At 37.4% G+C, this 24,903-nt stretch overlaps 2 protein-coding genes and 2 non-coding genes across 7 annotated transcripts; 3 read left to right on the top strand and 1 right to left on the bottom strand.

The window, feature by feature from the left end:
* Positions 1-8,635: 8,635 nt before the first annotated feature.
* TRNAH-GUG (transfer RNA histidine(anticodon GUG)) lies at positions 8,636-8,706 on the top strand. The gene has a single exon. It is a non-coding gene; the product is annotated as a tRNA-His (tRNA).
* A 263-nt stretch (positions 8,707-8,969) lies between these two features.
* Positions 8,970-9,040, top strand: TRNAH-GUG (transfer RNA histidine(anticodon GUG)). The gene has a single exon. It is a non-coding gene; the product is annotated as a tRNA-His (tRNA).
* A 281-nt stretch (positions 9,041-9,321) lies between these two features.
* On the top strand, positions 9,322-10,958 carry LOC105264703 (venom allergen 3). The gene is made up of 6 exons (XM_011301769.1): positions 9,322-9,359; positions 9,750-9,978; positions 10,051-10,218; positions 10,283-10,364; positions 10,435-10,567; positions 10,659-10,958. Exons 1-6 carry the CDS (start codon positions 9,337-9,339, stop codon positions 10,828-10,830), a joined length of 807 nt encoding a protein of 268 aa, XP_011300071.1. The 5' UTR covers positions 9,322-9,336; the 3' UTR covers positions 10,831-10,958.
* Positions 10,959-11,594: 636 nt separating this feature from the next.
* On the bottom strand, positions 11,595-13,737 carry LOC105264688 (E3 ubiquitin-protein ligase MARCH3). Of its 4 annotated transcripts, XM_011301742.1 has the most exons (7): positions 13,585-13,735; positions 13,167-13,356; positions 13,034-13,102; positions 12,754-12,931; positions 12,495-12,669; positions 12,204-12,406; positions 11,595-12,134 (listed from the first exon to the last, which is right to left on the bottom strand). In XM_011301742.1, exons 2-7 carry the CDS (start codon positions 13,216-13,218, stop codon positions 11,993-11,995), a joined length of 819 nt encoding a protein of 272 aa, XP_011300044.1. In that variant the 5' UTR covers positions 13,219-13,356; positions 13,585-13,735; the 3' UTR covers positions 11,595-11,992. The 4 variants fall into 4 exon arrangements, with proteins under 4 accessions (XP_011300044.1, XP_011300055.1, XP_011300060.1 ...); XM_011301753.1 differs by having other exon boundaries at positions 12,216-12,406; positions 13,167-13,737; XM_011301758.1 differs by having other exon boundaries at positions 11,595-12,110; positions 13,167-13,736.
* Positions 13,738-24,903: the final 11,166 nt, after the last annotated feature.

The raw sequence follows: 24,903 nt of genomic DNA, 5'->3' as shown, positions 1-24,903 counted from the left end.
ATGTTAATGGAATATTCGAGGATTGATTGATGGATTCTTAAAGAGTTTTCAAGTGAAAACCGGAAAATCTTTGAAACCCCTTGAAATACCACGAATGCATCTTGAGTATCTCTTCCAGAAAAGGAAAAAGAATATGGTTCTTCCTACTTGGGATTCCAAATGAGTCTTTTTAGCAGCGGATGTACGATTTTTTATTCTCCACCCCAAAACAAATAAGAAATAAATAACCGAGGTCGCACACGACTCTCTCGCGGAAAATAAGATGAAGAATGAGACGAATACGTTCGATTGACGGTTGGTAAAAAAAATTCAATCTCATTGCAGACAAATCTGAGGGATAGGAAAATCTCATTATCAAGGCATAAATGATTTATTTGGTCATTTGAATCTGTGAGTGTTGATTAGTATGCTAGAAATGGCCTCTGACAGTTCTTGAACGGAAACCGTACACCCAAAAACCGACTGATTAATTATTCCAGACGCAACGAGTCTCCGACGATCAGTTGTAGCACTGACTCTTCAAATCTTGTCCACGTGACAATTTTAAAGTGAGAACAACAAGAATCGCTACTTTGTACTCATGTCAAACATCACTTTAACTGTAATAACAGGTGAATGAGTTGATTGGAAAATTAATAAGGGAGTTGGAAAATTATGTACGCAAATACACTGACAACTGGCCATTTTTCTTTCACACTTTTAACTCAACAACTTAAATTTCCTGAGCCCATTCCTTGCCCCTGGTATCCAACTTTCAGCGCTACGAGAATTCACCATTATTCAATTCCTCAGCAAGCCTATAAATTTTCTAATTGAATTTGCAAATGGAGCATGTGCAAGTGAATAATCCTCTAATGAGGTAAATGATCCCTACATACGCTGCAAGACACGAGCGCTAGCTCATCGTAATTTACATATATGCTGTAGCACTGAAATTAGCCACCGGCAATATAATAGGGTACACGCAAGATGTGGTTATGCCACGTTACATTACCAGGTGAATAACTACTCATTATATAATAGTAAATTGCCATTCGCAGGCTCGAATAATTGCAATGTCAAGGTGTACTTGATCTCTCAGCTTTGGAATTATTAACGACAGTGGTTGATTTTTTTTTAACATCCTTTGAATTCCATTTCCACTTGATTTATTCCTTCATTTTCACAATCATTACCCAGAGAATATTTAATCGTTCAGCATGTGAATGCAGGTAACAATCATCTCAATTAATCAACGCCAGATTAATTATGGAAGAGGATCCATTGCCACCGGAAATTCAACGTGCAATTAGATGTGCTTTTTATTCTCAAATACAATAGTTTCATTCTTCTCTTCCTACGGAAATATCGGCTGGTATTTACTGTATTTTTTTAAATATTTTTTTCCCCTCCTTTCAGCATTGAAGATGTTTTTTAAGATAGAGAACTGGACCCTCGGGGTGACAACAAGCTGAGACTCAGTAAAATATTCACACTTCCGGCGATTGTATCCCTCTTCCTGTACCACAAGTCGCTTCTTCTTTATGGTCAATTTTTTGAGGCACATGGTCAATAAAAATCTCAGCGAAAAGAGATTTATGGTAGGAACTATTCCTAGAGCATTTACTAGTTTACTGGGTAAAATATCCAGACCCCATAATTCAGCCCAACTTTTAATTGCTTTCCAATACAAGCAGTTACGAGCAACTTACCGGTCTAATTAACGAGCTTTCGCGGGAGCCAACGGGAATCGCCAGGATATATATATATATATAATTTTTTTTTTTTATAATAAGCCAGACACCCAGGGAGAGAGAGTTTACGATTTTTCCTGGTAGAGATAAATCGAGCCAATGGCGAAATTCAAATACAGGTAGGAGCACTCGGAGCACGTCTTTCGGTGGCTTTATGTGCTCACTCGTCGGGTTTATTACAAAGAGCTTTAGCAACGGGGAGAAATAAAAATGTGTTTTATTCCCCAGGTGTTCATAGCTGAATGTTTTTTTAATTTGGCCCACCCACGGGGTTTCCTCGTGGAAAATTGGTACAATTAATCTGGCTTCAAGAGCAGCTGATTTTTTCCAATGATTTCACCGATTACTCCACTGCCAGAAAGTTACCCGTGAAATTTTCCACAACGTCAAAATGACACGAAATTTCCGTAGAATTATTTTTACGGGGGGTAGTGCCTGAAATTTTACTACAGACTAAGACGATTGAACAATTGAATTCGATATAAATCGTTCGATTGTTGTTCGCATAAGCATTAGTAAATAAGCTCGGACTGATGCAAATGATTATTCTAAAGAAATATGTACGTAAATTAGTTCACCTCGAATTTCACCGCCCCCTCAATATTTATGCCTCGAGATATATTTTCAGTCTTACTTTTCCGTCGCCGAGACCAGCCCCTTTCGCGCCTCACAAATCAGCCCCGTAAGTGTAAATTATCATTGCGGGTATATTTACTTATCTGAGCGAGAGAAATAGCCAGGTAAAAATTATTTGTGGAACAACAACAAAAATAAGTACAGATACCGCACATTTCGTCTTTATGCCTGTTCACATTATCTACGATTACACTCTGTATTTCCATCTCTTGTGAATTATATTAAGATCCCAGTGTTGTCTGCATTATTTGAGCGGCTTTTCTCGGTACAAGATAATCCCGTTGGCTCGAGACTACGGGGCCTCAGGCGTACCCATAAAATTGCGATATTTTAATCGTTATGGCTTGAGGACAAATGTTTTGACTGGTATTTCAGTCTGATACAAGTTGTATCCGACTATTCATCCTCGAATCATTCTCTTTTTCTCTTACCCACGTTGAATTGTCTAGTGAACTTGTCTAACGTCTGGTTTTATCTCTACATCTCAGGTATCGCGTGCAAATCTTCACCTAAGGTTTTACTTCTCTCACATCTATCTGCGCATTCTTAAATCTTATTAATCCAGTTATTGCAGCCACAGGGGCTGAGCTTTCTCGTATAAAAAATTTTTATGAGTTAATGTCTTGATTGACATTGCTTGAGGTTTTGAAGATGAGTGCACATTACGATTTGTCAAAATTTATAGATTCAATTTTCCGAGTTTGATATCCTTAGGAAAATTGAAAACGGACTGCTCAAAAATTTTCATCCTTGAATGATTTACGGATAGGTAGTCTTTGAACAATTACAATTTCCTCTTCTCATTAGACAAAACGGTTAAACGATGCACTGACCATGTACTTTGTTTCGTATAATGGTGCCTACCCTTTTTAAGATCATAATCATCATTATAATCGTGTTTATACGGGAAGAGATTGTAGGTATCAGCTCCGGATGGTAACGAATTAGCATCATTATACGCGTAGAATGGGATTCATTTGAATATTTGTTGGCTGTGTCTTGTAATTACAGAGAAATTGGAATAATTAATCAGTGTAATTGTCCTTGGTTGCAGCCACAGGGCTCCATCGAAGTTCTGTGAATTGATTTTTTTTAGTTCATCAAAAAATGAGATTGTGAGAAAAAAATTAGGGAACAATTTGTCCTTTCTATCTCAATTCAGTAGTGAGACTTCATTTTGTAACGCAGAAAAAATGATACAACCGTTTCAACTGGTGCTGAACCCTCTCCTCCGTTTTTATTTCTTCCAGATGGTCTAGCCGATGATCGAATCACTGCTTCAAGCTGAAGAGCCACTAAACAAAGATTATATCTGAAGATTTGGGAAGATCTCCAAGTTTTTGCAAAAAAAAATTCAGTAGCGAAGTGGTAAATTGGGATAAGTGCATTTTTTAGCCGATATCTCGGATTTGGAGACACCTAGGTAATTTTTTTCGTAAACATTTTTTATAGAAAAATATGAGAGCTGCAGAAAAGGTTTCTATGAAAATATCGCTATCCTCTTTCAATCTCGAGAAATCGGCAAAAAAATGGCCTTGAATAAAATGCACTTATCTTAGTATACGATTTGGCAATATAATTCAAGCCTTGCTGAAACAAATTAGAGGAACGCCATCAGTCTACTTGGAAATAATTATTCATCAATTAATAGCTTTTTTAATTGTGTTTATAATTTCATAGCGTGATAGGTAACACAATGTTAGCATATCTAATTAACGACCAACGTCCGAGATGCTTTATTCAGTGATACACTACAATTTCCTGCGGATATTTCTTGACCCATCAAATGCCGGATGAATTCGCTCCTCTCACAATTGCCTCCCCAGTTACCATTCATTTCCGGTTAAAACATTCGTCTGTAGAGAAACTGGTAAAAACGAGAAGAAGAATGAGGTGATGATCAATCCGAGACAATAAAATTTTTACAAATATCTAGTCTGCGCTGAGCTGTTGACTTTTGCGGTGAAATAAAAATATCAATCAACAATGATTCACGTTTACTCCCCACTTTTTAATTTCTCCCCGGTCAAAATATTACAATAAAAATTATGATTACGATTACGTGAAATGTTCGGCAATTCATTGCGAATATTTCACTCCACGCAGTATTTTTTTTTCTTTTTACAAAATTGTTGATAATGGTGAGAACAAGTAAATGTGAGCTTGAATAAAATATTCATCAATCACTGACGATTAAAATGGCAACGAGTGAGTGCATCATTTAGACACTCCCAAAACCAGTAAATCAAATGCAAGCGACGAATCGTAAAGCTTCTGGGGACTCGTCCATGTCCAGAATTAAATATAACTTTTTATGGTGGTAGTATACTTACCTCTGTGCACGCAATCCGCAGTATGCAAAGATCAGCGAAGTGTAAACCTTGCAAGAAGTGATAGTCATGACTAGGATTTATTTAACACGAGTGAGAATGTTGAGGAAGTTCGCGGTCAATCAAGAAAACGCCTCAAGTTGTTGGTTGGATATCACCAATGAACCGATCACCGAACTATTTATCATTCCCGATGATGCATTTTTGAATGAGAAAAGTAACGTGTCGAGTGGTGATGTTTAATTAACCAAAGCACTCGGCCATTTATCTGTCGATGAACCACTGAATTTGTCTTGTCATGGAGAAGCCTTGTTTCACTCCCCTCGTTTATTTATATAGATGAGTTATTTCTAGAAATAGGAGAAACAAACGTCGAGTTTTTTTTTATCCAGATGGATAACAATTTCACGAAAGAAAACCGATAGAGATTGCCATTTTTCAATAATAATAATTTTGCCAGTACTTTTTCCCTTGCAATTAAAACATAACCGGAAATTAAAATGTTCCATTTCATTTGAAATTTCCACCAAAAATAATTCCGAGTCAATAATTAATAATTAATAGACAAGGATAATATATTTTTCATGTAGATTGTTTATTTGGCCCGAAATTTTATAATTAAACATAATATAATTGAATTGAAGTCACCCGATGTTTTCCGTCATTTTAATTCTTAACTCCTCAATTCGTGACCAGAAACACATTCTGGTAAACAACTGCCATTTTATTTAAATGTTGACGAAATGAGGTCCAATGATTGGAGGATTAGATAAAGTAGGAAAGGAATTGTTGTCATACATTTCCCAACGAACACACCCCACTTTCCGACGAGTCACGCCTCGGGCGAATTTCAATACCAAAACAAACCCGAATTCTCACATTTCCTATTGGCCTGTTATAAAATTCCCACTTGTTTCAATCGTCGAATGACAGGCGCTCCATATTTTGATCCAAGTTCCCCCACCATCAACAAACCAATCATTGAGCAAGAATCGAGTATTGAAAAAAAATCAACTGATCGAAACAGAAAAAAATTGATTACACTTTGACTATACGAGAAAGTTCGCGCTCTTCCGCTAATTCTACGTAATGAAATTAACACGACGACTCGTGCATTAATAAAACAATAAAATGTTGAGCCAAGTCTCAGTAGATTATTCATTGGTTGAGCCATCACTGCCGGAAGCATTCTCGTGTTTACGATCACGTCAGCATGATTTAGGCATGCGTGTGTATAAAATGCGTCTTTCATATTTTCCGCCAGTCCGAAGATCGAGAATGAAAATGTATAAAGTTAGATCATTGATCAAAGCATGAAATTATTAATCGCGTCTTTGCCGAAGGGCGAAAAATAGAAAATTCATAAATTCCCACACCGCATCGATGTCAATTACTTGGGCAACTTATTGCAAATCATTTTATTTCAGTCTCTCTGATATCGTCGATAAATTAATGAGGAACATTTTGAGCTCGTAATAATTATTCTTGGTGTAAATATATTCTTCGCGGAGTACATAGAGACGTAAAGCCTTCGACGAATGTTGGCAAAGTGCAACGGAATAAGTCCAAGTTTATTGCGAGAAGGAGAGGGTAATGATCACCGGTATTTACCGTGATTGCCAATAAAGCCCGTCACTTTGCCGTCTGCATGGATAAATGGTGTTGATGTCGGGGTCGCTGTACCCCACTGATTTTCCCGCAATCATTGAATCCTCTTTAATTTAGCCTCAATTCCCTCGACATCACGAAATTTCCATTAATTTTTTTGCCCACGTCTACAGTACATCGCTATTCAAACTCATTCATTTGGAAAAATTGGATGGAAACGGGGGATGTAATTCAACATCAAGACATGCGGGTAGCGCAATTGGTACAATTCGCGTTGAATCCGCAATATGTTAATATAAAATCTGTTGTGAAGTGGTACATCGGGATAAGAGCTTTTTTTGCGAAGCGAATTTTTAGTCGATATCTCGGGATTGAAGGGAGATAATGGGATTTTTATGAAAAGGTTTTCAGTTGCTCACATATTTTTCTATAAAAAATGTTGATGTAAAAAAGTCGCCTGGAAATGCATTTGTCGGATAGTTTACCACTTGGGTAAATGACGCAGACTCTAGGTGAATTGAAAAATAATTTTGCCAAGTTTTTAACTGTTAGCCTTGGGAGGAATTTTTTTTCACCACGTGCTGTGGGTAAATCGTAACTTTGTTTGAGAATTAAAAAATATGGACGAGGGAATGGTGCACGTGGTGTTGTTATATATTTTTCTGTGGCAAGACCAGATACCCTTTGCTTCGCAGTTACTTCTGGTTTCGTACTCCGATGCCACGGGTATTTTCGGATGAAATGAGTGAGGGAAGGTATTTATTTTTGTTTAATTCTTTTACAAATTGAAAAAAAAAATATTCCGACAATTCGATGGATTGTTTCACCGACGGTATTTGCGAGAATTGATATACCACTTGTATAAAAAACGAGATTAAACAATATAAACAAATAACAGCAGGTAGCCCTTGGTGTTGGCAGAAATTAAGTGGGTCAACATTTGCTAAAAATAATTCCTGCAGGAAATCAGAGGGGTTCAACTTTTTATCATGAAATTCGATTTCCAGATCATCTCTGAAATTAGAAAATTGAAAGATCATGCCATTGGGTTGCTCATATCTTTTTTATTGCCGCGAATTTTCAAGATATAATAAAAAAAATTATCATTATCAATTAACAAATTATCAATTAACAAGAATGAATTGTGAAGCGATAAAATTGTGTAAAGATGAGCGGCAGAAGTTTCTGTTTGGACAATAAAATTACCACCTTTCGGCAAGAGAGAAATTACCTAGCATTTTTTTTTGCAGTGACACTTCTGGCTGTAGCCAAAAGCTTCATTATCGTCACCTGGGGATTCTTTTTATTTTAATTCTCAATAAAAGAATTTCAAAGTGTATCCAGGGTTTCTCGCCTTGAGAACGAGCAACCGGCCTGACGATTTTGACACGTGCCCGCAGTTTGAAATTCTCAAAAAAAGGGGTTGACACCGGAAATATCTGGAAAAAGGCCGAGGGAAAGATCATAGCACCCGATACTAGTAATATGAGTTCTAAAATGGTAATTATCCTGTCAAAGAATGAAAAGATCTGTCATTCACCCACAACTTGGAAAGCAATTTTGAAGGAGTAAAAAAAAAATTAACGTTTTTCAATCTCCTTGGGTTTTTATTTACGAACGCGTCTCAATTTCCGTTTCATCATCGCTCCACTTCAATTTCGCTTTCACCTTGAAATTAAATATCGAAATATATTGAGAAAATTGAATTATTGTTCCAAAATTTCAGGGGATTTCTGCGAAAATTGAATATTTATATTCTCTTGCTCATCTGATCGTCTAATATCAAGGGCTTTTTAGATAACTCTCATGAATATTTCATGATGTTAACAACAACTTGAAAAGATCGTGACAGGAGATAAACTTGATTCTCAGATTCACCCAAGACGTTGTTTGCCCACTAAATATTTGTCGAGAGAATTTCCAAGCGGAGATAGTACTTGAGATTGAAGTCTAAGAATTTTTGGTTAAAAATGGGGAATACAAACTGGATTAGAGGGCAAATATTTTTACAGATGAGCGGTTTATCTCGATCGCGCTATCGGAGCGATTTCTGCTTGCAAAAAAAAAAATTGAATTATGCAATTATTATTGCTAAAAACAATTTAATACTCGATGAGGCGGCAACTGAGCGAAACATATCGATTATTAAATAAACAACATGAAAGGCGTAAATGACTAAATAAAGACATGTGATGGGCGTTTGAACAAATTCTAAGAGAAAGTGTCAAGCGGCGCTGAGGTATCTGTCAGTTCTCTCTTCACGATTGATCGATCATCTAGTCCAGATCTAGGATCTACCTCGACTTTTTCCTCTCAACTCCTCCAACAGCCGTGATAGTGTAATGGTAACACATTACGTTGTGGCCGTAATAATCCAGGTTCGATTCCTGGTCACGGCAGGAATCAAATTTTCCTATTTTTTTTCATTGCTTCTATATTTTTTAAATAATTTTCATCCATCATTCGCCCATGAACCCCAATAATTCATTACTTTCGATTTTTGTCTATTAAAATATTTTGAACTTAATGAGAACTATTTTCTGATTTAATTCTGAAACTAAATATTGAGCAGTAATTGTTTATTTAGGAATTTAAAGACCAGAGATATGATCTTACCGTTTTGTACTTCTAGTAAAATCTCTGACACTCGTAGTTTTGGATAGCCGTGATGGTGTAATGGCAACACTCTACGTTGTGGCCGTAGCGACCCAGGTTCGATTCCTGGTCACGGCATTTTTTTTTTTTCATTTTTCATTACTTTCAATAAAAAAAAGTCCTCAAAAAATGCTCTTCCACTCCCTCGAACAATAAATACCCCATCTAAATTGATTCTTCATTAATTATTGGCCACTATCATTCGAGTTATTTTTACATACAATATAAAAAAAGAAAACAATTAGATCAGTTGAAGACGCACATCTGTGTACCTTGGCAGAACTCCACCGGAGAAATATCATCGAGTTCCCTGTGCAATTCGTTGTTTATACATCAACGACTCGATTTTCCATGTCGTACGTGTATTTTCGTACATGCGACAAGACCACAACGATCGGTAGGTAGTTAGTTCTAACACGATGCATGAATCATTCATTACTTCGACTAGGATTAGAACGACGAAAATAAACTGCATCTCAATAAATACCTGGTGAATACATTTATACACGTGTGAAGAATTTATCAATCCGACACGATAAAAAGATTGATAAGAGAACATTATTTCCGATTTATCCCGTTCTATAAATCTATTTGGGATATATTTCATGTGATAATAATTAATCAATTGATTCTGTCGCCTGTCGATCTGATGATGTATTACTGATCGGACCTACAATGAAATATGATAACACTTTTCCATTCATGAATGCATAATCAATAATCGACACTATGGAATCTTGACGTACGCTGGATGTGTAAATACTTGCTCTTCTTCAATAACTTATAGGGAAAAAAAGCTATCGACCATGACAAATTATCAGAAGGTGTATAAATATCGAGTTGTCGCTCCGACTGTTCACAATTCAAGTTCATTTCCACTAGATAGTATTCTTCGTAAAATGGCTGGAATCATTTATCTCTTTGTCGTGGCTTTGGCACTATCCTCTGTCGATGCTGATAGTTATTGCCAATTGAATAACTGCAAGGGCAGACCTCACACCCTGTGCCTATACCCGGTAAGTACCGAGTATTAAATCGAGTACAGTCTTCAATTTCAATTGTATTATGTAATTATTTTATAATTGTAGTCTCCAAAACCGGCCAATCAATGCGTCGCTTATAAAAGTGCTTCTCTCACTGAAGAAGAGAAGAATGAAATTCGTTTGTTACACAATAAATTGAGAAATCGAGTTGCCAGTGGTCGAGAGACTCGTGGAATTAATGGTCCTCAGCCGGCTGGATACATTCCACCTCTGGTAAGATAATCCGGATATTTAGGATGACAAATAAATTTTTATTATTTTATTACTCATTATCTAGGAATGGGACGAGGAATTGGCCGAAATTGCCCAACGCTGGGCGAATCAATGTACCGATGGGCACGATCAATGCAGAAATGTTGGTGAGTTGTCCCGCTGGTACCCTCAATGTAATATTTATTCCATAACTAAAATGGTTTGCTCTTGGAACAGAACGTTTTCCCGTCGGGCAAAATGTGGGTCGTAAGGGTTGGTCCAACGGATACAATGCTAAAGTCAGTGAGATTGTCCAGGCATGGTACGACGAAGTCGAGAACTTCGACAGCCAAGTAGTTCCTTCCTTCCGGTGAGTATTCCATCAATAATTAGAGAAAAACACGAGAAAGTAACAGTAGAATAATTAATTGGGAATTCTTTTTCGTTTCGTCTCTGATCAGTTCTAGTAAAAAACTTACTGGTCACTACACTCAACTTGTTTGGGGAGAGACAACTCGCATTGGTTGTGGTCTTATGAGGTACAAGAGGGGTGCCATGTTCACTGTTCATCTCGTCTGCAATTATGGTCCAGCTGGTAACTGGCTGGATGAACCAATCTACCAAACTCGTTAAAAATTGAGTGAAATATCGTAGAATTCCACCAATTGCGGCCAAATGGACAAAGGCTAATAAAATGAAAAAAAATAATGATAAACAAATGATAAATGATTTTGAAAAAACTGTGAATTTAATTGTACGAATAAAAGTAAAATGTTCAAAATAATATCCTAATGATACGAAAGTTGTGATTATTATTCTGAAACTCACAATATCCTAATCTTCCTCTCGCTATTATAAATTCATGCTTTTTTATCCGACGCGTCTCTCCCGCTGGTCTCTATATCAATGACAATAAATTCCATTGCAAGCCGATACGGCAGTGATAATTGGCAGTATTTTACGATCGACATGAGAAAATAAATCCGGAAAGAGAGGAGTCGAAGCGGTTCCGATACGGTGCCTTCCCAGGAACTGCATTCCCTCAAGTTCTAACTTTGGTACACACGAGCAGAAGGACATGCACGTGCAAATTGAGATGTTTACAACAACTCCGAGGGAGACTACGTGACAAAGATGCAAATGTCCAGCTCCAGCTCGATGATAAAGGAACAAATCACTGGGAGACCTTGAAACTTGAATCAATGGCGAGAGTAATAATCATATATTAAGAAAGAGAGAATAAGAAAAGTGGAGATAATGTTAGCGAGAAAAATGGCAGAGTAATACATTATTCCTCGAGTGTCTCATTTTTTCCTCATAATTTATTGTAATTGGTGATGGATACAATTTTCAGATAAAAGTCAATGAATTTACTGAAAAATTTAGTGATTAAATTATCCATTGCCATTTGAATTGATGTAAAAGAGTCGTGAAAAAGTGATAAATCTGGTGGCACCTCACGGCCAAAGGAGATTGAGAACCTCCATGATCATTTCCATGGCTTACGATCACTTAACATTTTAATGCGCGATAATGCCCAGCATCGTGTACTTGTGCCGCTTGTCAGGCGTATATCATCGTTGTACCATGACGATGAAGTTCACTTAACCAGAGCTAATTTGAATTCACCAGTAACTCCAACAACTCTCCTGGTATCTCAACGTATCCAGGATACTCGAATCACGCACAACATCCGCTCTTAACCGATTGAAAATTCACCACTCAGCATCAAATTAATCTTCCACTTTTGTTCTACCAAGCGACCGATGGAGATAGATAAAACAGTTTAATTCAATTAGAAATTTATTTGTAAGAAATTATCAAGGTGATTATCCTGAAGAAAAATATCGGAGTCATTTCTGTGTGTTGAATTGTCCGGGAGAAGTCGCACCACGAAATTATCCCTCCAGAATCTGTGCCAACGTCTCCCATGAAGCCTTTAATTAATTATCGAGAGGGATAATGCGATTGGAAAATAATTGTGGATTTTTATAGAGTACTTGTACCTGTTGATGTACCTGCCTAATGTTACCAACCAACTCCAGTAGGCGATGAGAGTTAAGGAGCAGGTGGGGAGCATTGCCACGATCATCCAAGGTATTTCGTTGAAACCGCTGTCGATGATCAGACGAAGTGCAAGGGCACAGATGTAAATTGAGAATAGAGCGAGGGGAGTTGTCACCAGAAGATAGAGAAAATCAAGAAGAACCTGGGACACAACAGGTGAGAAAGGATGGTACTTTATATGTATTTTTTATCAACAAGATGACAACAAGAATTCATTTGAAAGATTGAACCTGTCGTGTTGCGATGACTGTATTGAACCAGATCCAAGCGCTCTTGCACATGCCGTATCTTGGTACCTTCTTGGTGAGATACTTGTAGCCGCAGAGCTCGCATCTGGTGTGACCAGACTCAGTGAGCCATCTCTCAAGGCACTCCACATGAACAAGTGCAACTGTACCACGACACCTTGATAATTGATAATAAAATACCAGTTACGAGGATTCAAGGATAGTAAAGGCTAGAGATGTTCCTTAGGGCTGAATAACTGACTTGCAGGCTGATATCAAGGGTCCGAGATAAGCGTATGAGGAAATAGTTGATGTCTGGCTGTAATTTCTCTGGGGCTGCTGTTTCGGCCACTCCCACAACGGACCTGAAGCTGCCACCGCTGGGAAACCACCCATGTGACAAATCCTGCAGATGTCTCCTGTTGATAATTGGGACTCATCTGGAATATATATATACCGATTTCACTGGTTCAATGCAACGCTTCGTGAGCGTGGGATATAATTTTCTCATGAAGTTTTTAGGAAGTAAGAGAGAACATCACCATCATCGAATTTTAAAGAGATTATCGAGCTCTTCTCCTCCCCATCCTTCCAGTTTTCATTTATATCTGCTAATAAATATCGGGAATATTAATACCTGATACGATGATAAGTCAATGTGTATCGGTAACTAACCAGCTTCAATGGGATCGCATGCAGTTCCATCGATCTCCAGCTCGTTTGACATCAAAGAGTCCTGCTTTCTCCCATTACTCAATTCTCCTAGTCATTCTTCAAATAGAATTTTTTTTTTTTCAGAACCTTAAACTCGATGATTTTGATATATCCATTGAAAGTCAGGGGCTGTAAGGGGCTGACTTCATTGCTGGTGAATTTGTTTCGAGAAAATAAAAGAAGATGAAATAATGTGAAATTGTGGAATGGATTATTTGATTTGAGATTAGTGGCAAGTTGAATGAACCATGAGACAATGGCTGATGGTTTATAACTCTGAAATCTTCGTGCCTCTGATTAAAGAGATTTTCCAAGCGTGTAATGGTGATCGGGATAAAAGAAATGAGTGAGACATTGATATTCATCGGCGAATGCTCACCGTCAACATCTGACATCTCTACGGTTGGTGTGTACTTGTACGATGAAAAACTGTAAATTGGCGCCAGATTGTCGGCATTGAATATTTTTCTATTCAGTCCGTTGCATCTCCGTGCACGCACTTTGACGCTTGCGGCAAACAAACCCAATCAGTCTTATGAATTATTCGAGGCATGTCAGTTTATGGTGTCTTTGACGCCCTCGGAGAGAAATTAAACGCAATCGTCAGGTTTATCTTTAATCGTTTCGCCGTCTTCCGCGACCCATCACCACTAACAAGTCCATTTATCATTTTATTTTAATATTTCACCGCAAGAGACTCTTTAAATCGGTTGCAGCACCATCTTCCTCACGAAAATCCAGCGCTTTTCAAGAGCTCTCACTTCCTACTTTCCAATGAAATTCAAGAAAAGTCGGATGAGCCTCTCCAAATCCTCCGGAAAATCCTCTTGAATCCATTGACGCCATCCAAAGAGATACTTGAAATTATTTCTCATCCATCGGTACATCCGCTCAACAGCTTCCGCTACTTATTTCTTCAATACCGAAAACTCGTCCATAAAAATCAATTCACCTCGGCTGCAGTTTACTCGTTACATCTCGGACAGACATTCACCAGACCAACTAGTAGACATCCTGCTACCGATTAAACACAAATACTCCCAGAAACTTCGTTCTCCTCCAAAACCTAATAAAAATAAAAATACCAATTGAAAATGGAGCAGAGAATAAAATAATCAAAAGGAGAGCGGAAGAGGTGGAGGTGAAAATAATTGCGGATAAAAATCACGTTGTGATTTGGAGATGTCTATAACCGGATATGTGAATCGTGCGCAATGTGATCCATTAATGTCTTCCTTTATAAAAAATATTATTTCATTTATTTCAATTTTGATGGATTGATTTTCTTTCAATGTTCGATTCTTCCTGAATGATCGGTTCGTCTTAAAAGAACCGGTCACTTAAAAATGACGGAAAAAATCGGGCACCTCTAGCTTTTCGATTCGCCTGTGGCCCCTTTAAAAGCTGGAGTAAAATTACGAGAGCATTTCATCGAAATTAGAATAATTTATTATAATATATTAGAATAATTAGAATTTTATAACAGGAATAGGCAATCATGCGCGCTGTAGCGCACAATAACAGCCTCGTAGTCATGGAAATGGCCAATGGATCCATCGTCCAATAGGAAGACGAATAAAAGAAAACAATCATTCATTGCCAATCCCTTTTGTGATGAAGGATAACAGAAGAGTGAGATAATCCGGGTTTGTTTTGGTATTTCATTGGCTGCCCGAGGAGAGAAATTGTAGTTGTTTACAATCGCAGAGGAATTGAGGAGTCACCCTGTCTATTCGCCATTTTGTCGGCCGCCTTTCTAAGAATTTAAATGGAGAACATCGGGTACCTCTTCAATTCAATTATATTATCATTAATTCTCTGCGATGCGTATTAATAAGACGATCATATTTTTACATTTCTCTTCCAATATTTCCGGGATTTTTAAGATGAATGATAGATTGTCAGTTGGAAATGGATGCCAATTGATGATCGAAATTTGAAGATATCTCTGATAATGAGGGGTGAAGGGCTCCTCAATTTCACATACAAAACTCGTTGTATATCCATTATATCGTCTAAATACGGTGGATGCTGTGTCATCGTCTGGACGCGCGCGTTCCGCAACAAATCCCGAGTGTTTGGGGAGACACACATGTCCATAGGACATCACTTGTCCTCTCCCTCAAATTCGCATTACTCCGTACATTTTTGTATGCAAGAATGAGAACGAAAACAGCAGAGAAAGAGAGAGAATAATTACGGGTTTTCCAAAAAAAAAAAAAAAAAAGAAAAACAATTTTGCGCTGAAAATTTGGAAAAATGATATTCCAAATTCCAAATTCTCCATTAACCCATTCGTTTCCGAGATAAATATCTTGAAATAAAAATAATGTGGCAATATAAACGCGAATTTTATTGGGGGATTTACGTCAGGTAAAGGTATTTGAACTCATGTTTATTCTGATTCTAACAAATAACTTCAACTTCATGGTATGACCCTCGTAGTAGACAACAGATGTTCGCTAAAAATGCTGGTCTCGCCACGGATTTGTGAACCCATCGCGACGCAAATATACTCCACCAGCTCGTCACCCCAAAGACGTCCAACAGTCTACCATCGCAGCAAAAATAGTCACCATGTCCTCAAATTGCATCTCCAACGCAAGACTCTTGATGGAGTTGACTCTAATGATGAAATTGAAGAATGAATCAATAAAATTTCAGCCCCAGCTAAGAAATCCCCTGGGAATTAGCATTAACTCAATTGTGATAATCACGTGTTGTATACGCACTGGAAGAATAATGTTTGATTTTTTCTCTCTCGTGTTACTTAGGCATTCATTGTAAGACATTGATTTCCGGTTTAATATCCATTTTAAACCGATGCATGACGCGAAGGGTCTATCAATGATTATTTATGTAGGCATCGACTGTTAGTACACCAGCAAGATACGTTGTACATCAAAATTGATGGATTTCCAATGGAGAGACGTTCAGGATAAAATATTTCACGATCTAAAGAATTTCGTGTGAAAATTTCAACGGAAAATTATTAGTAGAGTAATAATTTTTCTGAATGAATGAACCCCGGTGTCCATTCAGCATGAAGCTGCCCCCCTGTGGTTGGGACCATCTCACAACTCATTCTAGAATCTAGGTAATTCAACGACCATCACTTTAATTTTATTTCCTCACCGTTGGTTGGTCGGTCAACGTCCATTTCCCATTTTCACCACCAAAATACGATTTGATTTTCTCTCTTAGAGGCTCCATCAGAGAAGATCGACATCACGTGTGCAAGGTACAGAGACCAAACGCTAACACATTCACGGCAAATTAGTGTTACCAAGAAGTAAACCAAGAGGGAGACTGCTGGTGTTGGTGTAACGGTGAAACGTTAGCAACTATTTCCAGGCGGGTTTAATTAATCTTGAACCAAAAACGTCGAGTTTGAGAAAATGGCGAGGTTTAGCGAGCCACCTGGCAGAAATAGCGCAACTGAAGAGCACGTGGAGAAGGGAGAGATGTGTAAATTCCGAGGGAAAAATAAATGAGAGAAACTTGGCACCTGTCCTCAACTGGAGTTCTTTATGATTCATTCATTTCAATACGTATGATATTTTTTTCACGAGGATATTCAGTTCAACGAGCAATCGCGATGGAAAATAAATCCCCTGTTATTTTCTGACAGCTCCAAAAAATCTTTACTACTACCAATCAGATGTTTTATTTTAATAAGTTTAATAAGTTGACTGTTAATTTTTAGAAGTAATGGGTGGAGCAATGGTCACGTGTGATTCGATAAACCGTGACGGACGTTCTGCACGCTACGATGGTGACGGATTTTCATCAGGAACCAAAACGCACATTGCAAATTTACTTTCTATTAATACATCCTCCGTGTCTCTTAACTTTCTCTGATACAGATGAATTAAATCCCCTGAAATCCGAAAATAGACCGGAAACTCCATATAAAATATACCACGGGAGATTGCGGAAATATTACGTGAATGGATATTCAGAATTCTCGGTTAAAATTTACAAACTGTGGTGGAACCTGTGCCTACACCCACGGGAATACCGATTGCTTGAAACTTGTGCCAAGATGTCCAGAAGTACTTTTTGGATATAACATTTCCTGGACGCACCATTTCCTGTTGAATAATCGCTTCTTATCGCAAGTTGAGCTGAAAACCGATGATCTCCATTAAATCAATGAATTATAAAAATATCTCTTGATGATACCCATTGAAAACAACGGAATATCTAATCGGACATGTTAATTTGTGATCGGGGCAACGAACACTTGAAAATTCTCTCATTTTTCATTCCCCTCAACTAGTGAATTTTTTTATGCAATCTGTAAATTTATACGTTATCATGCCACACGTGGATTTTTATCGTAATTATTGCATGAATTCACAATATGTTCAGAGATTCTCAGGAGAATTACTTATTTACTGAAGGAATTTATTGATTTGTCAATAAATAATTAAAAACAATGTATTTTTTTAGTTAAAACACTGAAATAAATACTATTTCACTGAATATCAACTTCTGGACTACTAAATGAGAGGTCCGGTAGCTGTAGAAGGTTTCCACTAGCATCAACAACTTCGCCGTTGGGCTTTTGAATTGGTCCTGGCTGTGCATAGTCTCGACGAAACCAACTGCGTGTATCATTGAAGAATGATTCAATATACGCCTGAAGATCTGGAGTAATTCTAATTTGATGATGCATGGCGTAGTATTTTATCATGATTGCTGACTCAAGAGGATTCAAATATCCAACGGTATAAACTGCTGACTTCTGGGGATCATGATCCTTGATTGTAATTGGCACAGAATTTCGCAGGGCATTGGTAATAAGAATTTGATTGAATGGAGCTGAACGTAATACTTGTTTATTTGTAGCATCTAGTGTGAAGATGTTGATACCTCGACCTGGGACACGGGGATTAAGGAAAACCGGGCTAGTTGCACCTTTCATGTCGTCATTGCACATGAAACTCACAATTTTTGAATGCAACTGTAGACGATTCACTAAATATCGATCAGCCTCATTTGTCATACAAATGGCATCGTAATTTTTAAAACTACTACCGTCAGTGAAGATTGTCTCGTCATAAAATATCTCCATTTTACACAGCAAATACTATTATATGCAGAAAAAAAACAACTTTCGTTCTACTTTCGATATTGTTTTGAGTGTCGAAGACTGCACATTATATACCCCTCTGTTCAACGTTATTATGAATTTTAAATGTTGGGAAAAAGAATGATTAGAACTTTTGTTCATTTACCTCAGTTATTGTTTAAGGGATTTTATGAATAATTACGTAGATAATATGACTGTTCTTTTTTTCTTGAGAATTGAAACGAGTGTGACTTTTTATGGAATACTATTTCGTACTGTGCTGATAAATCAAACGTGATATTTTTGAAATTTAAAATATTTAATTCTTGTGTAATGTGCGAATTATATAAAAAATGAGAACAATCTTGAAAATTACTTTCAGTATTCAGTGAAGAATTGTATCAAAAATATAATTCCATGGATGCAGTTATTGATAAAAATAAAGATCGATTGTATAAAAAAGGTTAAAATTCTCATTCAGATATTATTTCTGGACAGTCTTTCGTAGAAGTAAGACGTGAGTTTTAATTTCAAATTTCCGATAATTAGGTACAATGACAAATTATTTGAATTTGGACATTGAGAGTATTTTGGCAGAGGTAGGGGGACAGGAGCCAGGTGCCGATTTGTGCTTCGATGAATCATTTTTGAATACACCCCCTCATCCGCAATGGCAGTCGAATTTCGATCCAACTTCTCCATTCGTTTACCCGGAAATTCCAGTACCTCAGGATGAATCCAACGGTAGGAATATTTTGGCGACAGCAATTGAATCTATTTTGCCACTTGATCTCAAAGAATCAACAGAGCAGCAAGAAAAATCGCCAAGCAGCATCGAAAGATCCAAGTATCATGAAATTCTTTTCACAACCGACAGTTTTGAGAACGACGAGGGCTGGAGATCAGCGGTACCCGAAAAATCTGAAATCAATTCCAAGGTAGTAATTAGAAAGCCATCGATTGCCAAAAAACAACTTCGCATGACCGATAATCCACCGTTAATCGATGTAATTATTGAAACTGATACTGAGTCCGAGGGCCACACTGGCACTCCCTCTGAGGATCAAAATTATGAGAGCCATGCTCCTGATATTTTTAATAGTGATGATGAATTGATGGACAGTGCACAGTCGAATGAGAATACTGAGAATTCAGGTATGATCGACATTGATATCAATAGTGAGGATAATAACGAAGAAATTCAGGTGCAACAAAATGGTGACAGCGATTCTGACCAAGTATTCAGAAGAGGAGGAATACTTACATTGAGAAAACGTTCACGATACGATAACATTGAGGGATATTCAAAACGTATCGCTAATTCATTATTTTCAAATTGTATTGTCAATGTACATGGAGTTATCGTCCCCAATACAAAAGATTTAAGAATTAAAACGTTTTCTAAAATTGAGTTTGTGAAAGTCGAGACGGATATTATATCAAATCTATGTTATCCCTGTGATTATCGCCTTGTTAGTTTGAAAACAATTGTCGATGAAAATTTCAATGACGACATACGCCTGGCTGAATGCGTTTCGGGAACTATCCTTAAGGAATTGTCAGCATTAAATCACGAGGCTTTTCACATATCTTATATAAAGAAGATTAATAATAAATTTGATGGGATTAAATATCGGCTGTTGTATGGCGTTGTCCATGAAGAGTATTTCGACTGTGTACTGCACCTTTTGAATTTGTTTTGTACGATCTCTGGAAAAAAACCTGAGACTTGCATCTCCGAAGCGAAACGCAAACGTCGAATGGTTTCTAAAAGTTATTTTGAAAATAACAGGGATCCAGTGATACTGTATGATGGTGATATCGAGTTGCTGGTGTACATTTATTGTAACTGGTCAAGCCGCGATTTGATTAGATTACAGAGTAATGTGAAATCATCGAAAGCCAAATGTCTACTTCAGCAGGCTTGTACCTTCATTGCTGATGCTGAACTGAGACAGCATATTGTCAATTATGCAGATTTCTCCAATGAGGATTGCATCACAAAAGCTTGTCTGCTGGAAATAAAAAATCTTTTTACGAATATTATCGATTCATTGGAGACAGAGTTCGATTTAGGTGTTGAACTGTGGTTTAATTTTATGCAAATTGTTGACATTCATCATTACTTGTCTCCACATACAATATCAGAAATGTTGAAACATCTACCGCTCATGAAGACTCGACTCGATTTTCGTCTGGAAGAGGAGAACGCACTTGTGGGGAAAACAAGAGGTCATATTTTAACAGTTGAAAATGTGTACGAGCTATTGAAAAATTGGATACCATCGGCTAAATGCGTTGAGAGATGTGTAGTGAATTCAATTAATGATCTTTTCATTTGGGTAGCTAGTTGCTTTGGGTATCATCTGCGCCAGATGGGAATCACTCCGGTGGACTGGAAGATTCATAAAAGACTTGTTGAGGGTTTTGCTAATTTTCATGTAGATAAATTTGGTGGTAATGTAGATGTACCATTGGGTGATGTCTCTACCATTGCAGTGTCACGTCGTGTTGTCGAATTCGTAGCCAATGCAGCACAACACGAGACTCGAAATTTTCGCATTGATGATGAAGCGATTAATGCAATTATGAAACTTATTCATCATGTCACTGGACGAGCGATTTATCCGGCAGTTGTAAATACAGAGAGACAACCCAATGTCAATACTTCAATCCGCCAGTATATGATTGCTCATGCTGTAAAAACGTACCTCCACGTCCATTCGACGGGAATATTTCCTGATCTATGGCCCAATGATTCTGATACCGACGATGATGATCCTGAAGTTTTGGATGATCTTGCAACACCCTTCAACAGTCAAGTATTGAAAAATTTTTTTGGCGTTAATGATGATTTGATTACACTCAGTGATGAGACAGAGTATTTACTCCGAGAATACAGGAAGAACCAAGATCAAATGTTACAAGACGGTGTATTAAATTCGCCCGTAAGATGCACACGCAATTTTCAAAATACTGGTGAATCCTCAAAACACAAAACGCCCGCAAATGAGAAATTCAAGCCGCTGAATGAAACGTTTAGGAGAACAAATTGTGTGCTGTGTAGTCGAAAATCAACTTCGCTGCGTCTTAATTTAATCAAAGGTGAGATGAGTATCGCTGCGTGCATGAATTGCATTAATCTCTTGAATCAATATAAGATCGATCATGAGATTCTCATTGAACGAGTGAATCATCAGGTACGTGCGCCAATATGTTGGGATGCTGAGTTTCAATTGATTGAAGGAAGTCCTGAAGATTTGCCGCGCACGAGAGTCACATACAATTGGGATTTGCGTGCTCGGCGTCGGGCTATTAATGAAAAAAAATCACGTTTACGTGGGGAGCGACGTGGCAAGAAAATTTTCATTACTGTCGGATGTAATGGTGAAGTCGAATGAACGAGAAAAGCGAATTCACATTGGTGTTGGTGCATTTTTTTTTAGGCGAATTTTTGGGCGAATCCCGAAACGATTCCTTAGAAATGAAAATTTACAAAAATATAATACGGGCAAAAATTAATAGAATATCTTTTATTTTTTAGTGTGACAGAAAGTGGAATAAAAATGCATCATCAAGAGGAAGACAATTGATGCACACATTTTCATTGACTTTTATTTAAATTTTTGGGAAAAGTGGGCTGCAATATTGATTCTGTTTTTCTTGAAATGTGAACGTCGTTGTATCGGTTATATGTTTGTCGATGAACATGTCTTTTGTAATTTCGACGGTTTCTGTCTCCTCTATCAACTCTTCAGGTGCATAGATTACTGGTTTATCGTGGTCAAAGACTACAGCACCAAGGTCGTTTTTGAGTAAATGAATCCTCAATTGCCCATTTTCATCCCCAAAAACCATTGGGAACTTGAAGACGTCCTCACTGGGTATTTTGTCGACGGTATAGTCTTTTTTAATAATATCGTATACTGTGCGATATACAGCACGTTCGTTGATATTTATCAGTTTGACTTCTGAAGGATTCATTGTCGGATAGTATCTGAGATCAGTTTTTTCAACACTTTCTGGCCTTGACACATCATTATTTCCGTTGTTGATTTCCATGGTGATGGTTAATATATTTTTTTTCGTGTCAATTATGAGATATTCTGTAATTTTAGCCGAATTTAATTTCCAAATACAATAGGTCTGATAGAGAATGCCATAATGGCGATAGTGGAATACCCATGACTTGGCAAAGTTTGCAAACAAATATGGATACTGCGAGTTGTGGGATATTTCTATGGGCTTGAGTTTATCTATTTCGATGAATCCTACACAAGGATAAGTAATTTCGGCCTGCCAATCGTCGTCAGCTAAGAACACTTGTCGTGATTGAACCCGATATTGAGCTGCCTGGGGCAGACTTTGGTTAGTTTTAAAGTAGGCGACATCAGCTTGCACTCCATAAACCATGAAATTAATATTTGGAGTAAAATATCGAAGTATTCTACTAAATGGCAGCACCGCCAATCCCCATGTGGTCCCCTGATATACCTCAACTTTTAGACTTTTCGTTCGGTTCATAATACCCATTGGAAGCCTTGGGATATGCTCATGGATGAGTATTCTTATTATTTTCTGACAGAAGGACATAAGATTGACATTACTGAGTTCATCCGTCAGAGAATATGTGTATTGTAGTCTTTCGTCGCAATACTTGTCGAGGTTTTTAAACGCCAACACTTTATCAAGTTTGTAAAAACTCAAATCACGATGTAGTCCCATTTTATGCCTGGCGGTACTGATGTTTTTAAGGTAGCCTAGACAATCTTGATACACTGAATAATTAGGCGCATTATTGAGAGTCCCTAGACGATTATGAGCTAGAACCCAGGAACCAAGCACTCGAACAGTATGGTAATGGAATTTTCCGGCAAACATTAAAGGCATCTTTGGAATAACGGACAGCATAAGTTTTGCAGCGCAGTCCTTGTTACGAGCATTCGAGGTCAGTAAGTACGCGGTTAGAAATCTCCGAATTGTCAGTGAAAGAGAAAACTCAGGGCCTTTCCAAAGATTTCTTATCAATAAATCCGATTGGTTGAATGTACCCCTTTTATATATCTCTATCTCCAGCTTCTGAAGATAATCTTCAGCTACCACAAGCGCTCGTTTGCCATCTTCTCTGTCCTGGTTTTTCCAAGAATAGGCGAGACCAGTCGATAAAACATCACAAATACGAGTGAGTGATTCGGAATTTTCTGGCCAATCCTTTAAAATGCCGGTATCGGAAGAATTTTCAGTATAACCCGCAAGTTCTTCAGGTAATGTTGATGATTCAACCCATGCCTCCCGAGCCTTTTCAAAATCAATAACTACCTTTGGAATTATCTTCGCTAGTGTCATGGTTTTTATTTCTTCTGGCCATAGTAGCCAATATATAAAGATTATCAGTATCAAAATAAGTATGTTCCAAAATATAATTGTCTTTTTGATGTTTCGTATCATTTTTAAATAACAAGTACTATTTATTGAGAACACATTAGTTTATTCATCATCACTACGAGCGATTCTATCAGCTGATCAATTGAAACACGTGACTTGATGATAATGGCTGACACAGATTCTTATCAGCACTCTTCTGGTTCTTTCAATTTTCTCCCTCTTTTTTTTTCAGGTTCAAAAAATTTACATATTTATCGATGGATAATCCCTTCAAGCCTTAAACGCTGTTAATGAGAGTATTTTGGTGTCGTTGCTTAATCCGAATGAATAATTTCATTCTCCTGGTCTTTGGTATTTGTCATTTCGAGGTCCGAAAAATCCTCGTGTGTTGTGAATGAAATATTGCGTTCACGATGCTGATTCCAATGAACTACGAGTATAATTGCTCGAAGTAGCTGGTGAAAACGCGCACCTTCCTCACGACTAAATTGTTTAATATACGTATTCGAATATTCAGAAGACAATACATTCAAGTCCTCATTTTGAACAATTGGCACTGACAATTCATCAAGTAAATTCACATTGCTCAGAAAATTAACTTGCGTTACGGGAGTGTAAATTGGTTGATTTATATAATGTGCAACGAGTGGTCTCGAAATAAAAACTGTATTGTTATGCGAAATTATGGGTTCAAGAAGCGGTACTGTTGTTTCTACAAGATTATACGAGCGTACCCCCATGACATAGCCAATGGCATTGCGTATAATTTTTAAATGACTGATCGAATAATATAGAGGTAAATTTTTATCGTAAAATCTCCGTGCCAACTCCAAAACATTCTTCCAAGATGTAATTGAGGTACTCATTTTATATTCCAAAATCAAGACTACTTTCACAGTAAACATAAATGTAATATGCGTCTAATAAAATTGCGACTGCTTGTGGTGATGAAATTATTCTTTTTGTAATATACAGTCATTTAAAAATGCAATGATGTATTGAAAAGAGTTGACGATATTATCAATGATGTCAATGAATATTATATTAGCCATGTGAAAAGCCTGAGATGAGTACGTAAGGACGAGCCTTAGATATCGGAGCTCATAGCCCTGAAGAAGCAGACTGCAGCATGTTTGCAAAATGTTGACGCAATGTTGAAAATAAATGCGCTAGTCACCCAAAAGCCAATAAAATTGTCAGTACTAGATATCACTGTACACACAAACATCAACAAAA

The sequence above is a fragment of the Fopius arisanus genome, unplaced genomic scaffold (genome assembly GCF_000806365.1).
Source record: "Fopius arisanus strain USDA-PBARC FA_bdor unplaced genomic scaffold, ASM80636v1 scaffold00001, whole genome shotgun sequence".
Taxonomy (NCBI): domain Eukaryota; kingdom Metazoa; phylum Arthropoda; class Insecta; order Hymenoptera; family Braconidae; genus Fopius; species Fopius arisanus.
This window is presented reverse-complemented; position numbering and strand designations above follow the sequence as displayed.

Excerpts from the sequence above, each read along its gene's own strand:
- LOC105264703 (XM_011301769.1), top strand. The coding sequence starts at position 9,337 with ATGCGACAAGACCACAACGATCG. Across the intron at positions 9,360-9,749 it reads CGACAAGACCACAACGATCG|GGAAAAAAAGCTATCGACCA; the intron begins GTAGGTAGTTAG and ends AATAACTTATAG. Across the intron at positions 10,568-10,658 it reads CAAGTAGTTCCTTCCTTCCG|TTCTAGTAAAAAACTTACTG; the intron begins GTGAGTATTCCA and ends GTCTCTGATCAG.
- LOC105264688 (XM_011301731.1), bottom strand. The coding sequence starts at position 13,218 with ATGTCAAACGAGCTGGAGATCGATGGAACTGCATGCGATCCCATTGAA. Across the intron at positions 13,103-13,166 it reads ATGCGATCCCATTGAAGCTG|CAGATATAAATGAAAACTGG; the intron begins GTTAGTTACCGA and ends GATATTTATTAG. Across the intron at positions 12,932-13,033 it reads CTCTTTAAAATTCGATGATG|ATGAGTCCCAATTATCAACA; the intron begins GTGATGTTCTCT and ends TATATATTCCAG.